General features: G+C 37.4%; 1 protein-coding gene across 1 annotated transcript; it reads right to left on the bottom strand.

The window, feature by feature from the left end:
• Nucleotides 1-413: 413 nt before the first annotated feature.
• Nucleotides 414-2,275, bottom strand: LOC110913654. Its single transcript, XM_035984314.1, has 2 exons — nucleotides 1,565-2,275; nucleotides 414-1,049 (listed from the first exon to the last, which is right to left on the bottom strand). The coding sequence occupies exons 1-2, from the start codon at nucleotides 2,273-2,275 to the stop codon at nucleotides 414-416; spliced, it is 1,347 nt and encodes a 448-aa protein (XP_035840207.1).

Raw genomic sequence — 2,275 nt, forward strand, 5'->3', positions numbered from 1 at the left:
TTTGAATATATATTATTACGTGTCCTTAAAGTAATCATTCAAGTAGACAAAGTAACATGGAAATGAAGTGATGAACTGATTCTTTTTACAAAAACGTCAGTCTCCAGACAAAATGATTTTCGTGCTGATAAACTGTCTTAGGACTAGGGGTGGAATCACTAGTGATGGATTCTATCACTCCCACTCTCCAATCAAAGCATGACATGTCATCAACCATATTTCTATCACTAGTGATAGAAATGGACTAGGGGTGGAATCACTAGTGATGGATTCTATCACTCCCATTTTTTTTAATTTTCATTTTAAAATTAGAAAATAAAAATAAAACACTAAATTATAAATTTCATTAAACTTTAAAAAAAATTACATAACCAAATAAAAAAAAACAACTAAACCGATTTAAAAAAAAACAACTAAACCGATGGCATCTCCCAACCCCACTTTGCGCAAATCGCGCGCTTTTGTTCGATGACAATTGACTTGAACGGTTCGTCGAGATGGGCGTGTTTTTCACACAAGATTTTTAAATCATTTTGTCTTTCGATCGTTTTCAAGTGTTCCTTGTACGCCTGCTCCCGTTCAACTTTTAGGGTCATCATTGTTTCTTTTCTTTGTTCGGCCATCTTGTATTGGGTCATTTTCTCCTCTTCGATTCTAAAGATCGACTCCGCCACCGCCTCCTTCCCTTTGCTTGACGAATCACCACCTCGTCTGCGTCGTGGCCTTGTGGGTGTATTTTCCTCAACGGGCTCGTCAAGGGGTTCGTCTAGAGGCTCGTCGTTTAAGTTCATTTGGGGCAAGTTATCCGACGCGGAAGTCGTGTAGTTCCCCGAATCGGATGTCTTTGTTCTTTTCGAACCGCCTTGATTTTTTGGAGCCGTAGGACCATGCGTGTCAACCAACTCAACGGGGACCCACTTCGGGTGATGTCTCGCAACTTGCCATGCCGCAACGTGTGGAAAAGTTCTCTTATGGTACGTTGTGCAATACATTTCGGTGGCTTGTTGCATGATCGTCGCCTCGCTCGCTCCACTTTGTGGGTTTCGGCTCTACAAAAAAAATAAAATGTTTATAAACTGTTTTTTATAAAAAAAAACTGTTTTTTTTTAACTGTTTTTAATAAACTGTTTTTTTAAAAAAAAAACTGTTTTTTTTAACTGTTTTTAATAAACTGTTTTTTTTAAAAAAAAACTGTTTTTTTATAAACTGTTTAATAAACTGTTTTTTTTTTAAAACTGTTTTTATAAACTGTTTTTTATAAAAAAACTGTTTTTATTAATAAACTGTTTTTTATAAAAAAAAACTGTTTTTTTTAACTGTTTTTTATAAACAGTTTTTATAAACTGTTTTTTTATAAAAAAAACTCTTTTTTTTAATAAACTGTTTTTTAAAAAAAACTGTTTTTTTATAAACTGTTTAATAAACTGTTTTTTATAAAATAAACTGTTTTTTTTTAAAAACTGTTTTTTTTAACTGTTTTTTATAAACAGTTTTTATAAACTGTTTTTTTATAAAAAAAAACTCTTTTTTTTAATAAACTGTTTTTTAATAAAAAAAAACATACCTTTTGAATGAAACAAGCGTTGAACCGGCTCATTTTTCGGTTCAAATCCGACCACTTCGACGTCATTTTGTCCATGTTTCGGACCCTTGCACCGGGAAGTTTCATAAAATGAGCTATAACCCGTCTCCAAAACGCTTCCTTTCGTTGCTCGTTCCCGTGTTTCCTACTCTCCGAGATGTGCAAATACGCCTTCGTCAACGAGACCTCCTCCTCGCTCGTCCAAGGTTGTCGGCCGATTGGAACGACTTCTTGAACCTCAACATTTTGTTCTTCTTCCTCTTCCTCTTCCTCCGCTTCTTCTTCCTCTTCCTCTTCCTCGTCCTCGTCCTCGTCAACACTTTGTTGTGGTTCACGTGGTTCATGCCACGCTTTTGCAAAATGATGAAGGAGGGTGTTGTCTTCTAGTAGTGGGTCGAGTGCGTGGGGTTGGGTTTGATACGTGTGGGATTGAAATTGGTGAGGTTGAAACGGTGGAACGAACGGTTGGTTATGGTACGTTTGCTGGGTTTGAAAGGGCGGGTATTGTTGGGTTTGAAATGGAGGGTATTGTTGGGTTTGAAAGGGTGGGACTTGGTCGGGTTCGTCTTGCAACCTAAATCGAGCGGGCTCACCAAGATTCGCTCGAACCTTGGGCCTTATTTTCTTCGTACCCGAACCGCCACCTCTTTTTTTCGATCCACCACCTCTCTTGCTTGAACCGCCACCTTCCAT

Source organism: Helianthus annuus, chromosome 15 (assembly GCF_002127325.2).
Source record: "Helianthus annuus cultivar XRQ/B chromosome 15, HanXRQr2.0-SUNRISE, whole genome shotgun sequence".
Classification (NCBI taxonomy): Eukaryota; Viridiplantae; Streptophyta; class Magnoliopsida; order Asterales; family Asteraceae; genus Helianthus; species Helianthus annuus.

Excerpts from the sequence above, each read along its gene's own strand:
- LOC110913654 (XM_035984314.1), bottom strand. The coding sequence starts at position 2,275 with ATGGAAGGTGGCGGTTCAAGCAAGAGAGGTGGTGGATCGAAAAAAAGA. Across the intron at positions 1,050-1,564 it reads ACGCTTGTTTCATTCAAAAG|AGCCGAAACCCACAAAGTGG; the intron begins GTATGTTTTTTT and ends TTTTTTTTGTAG.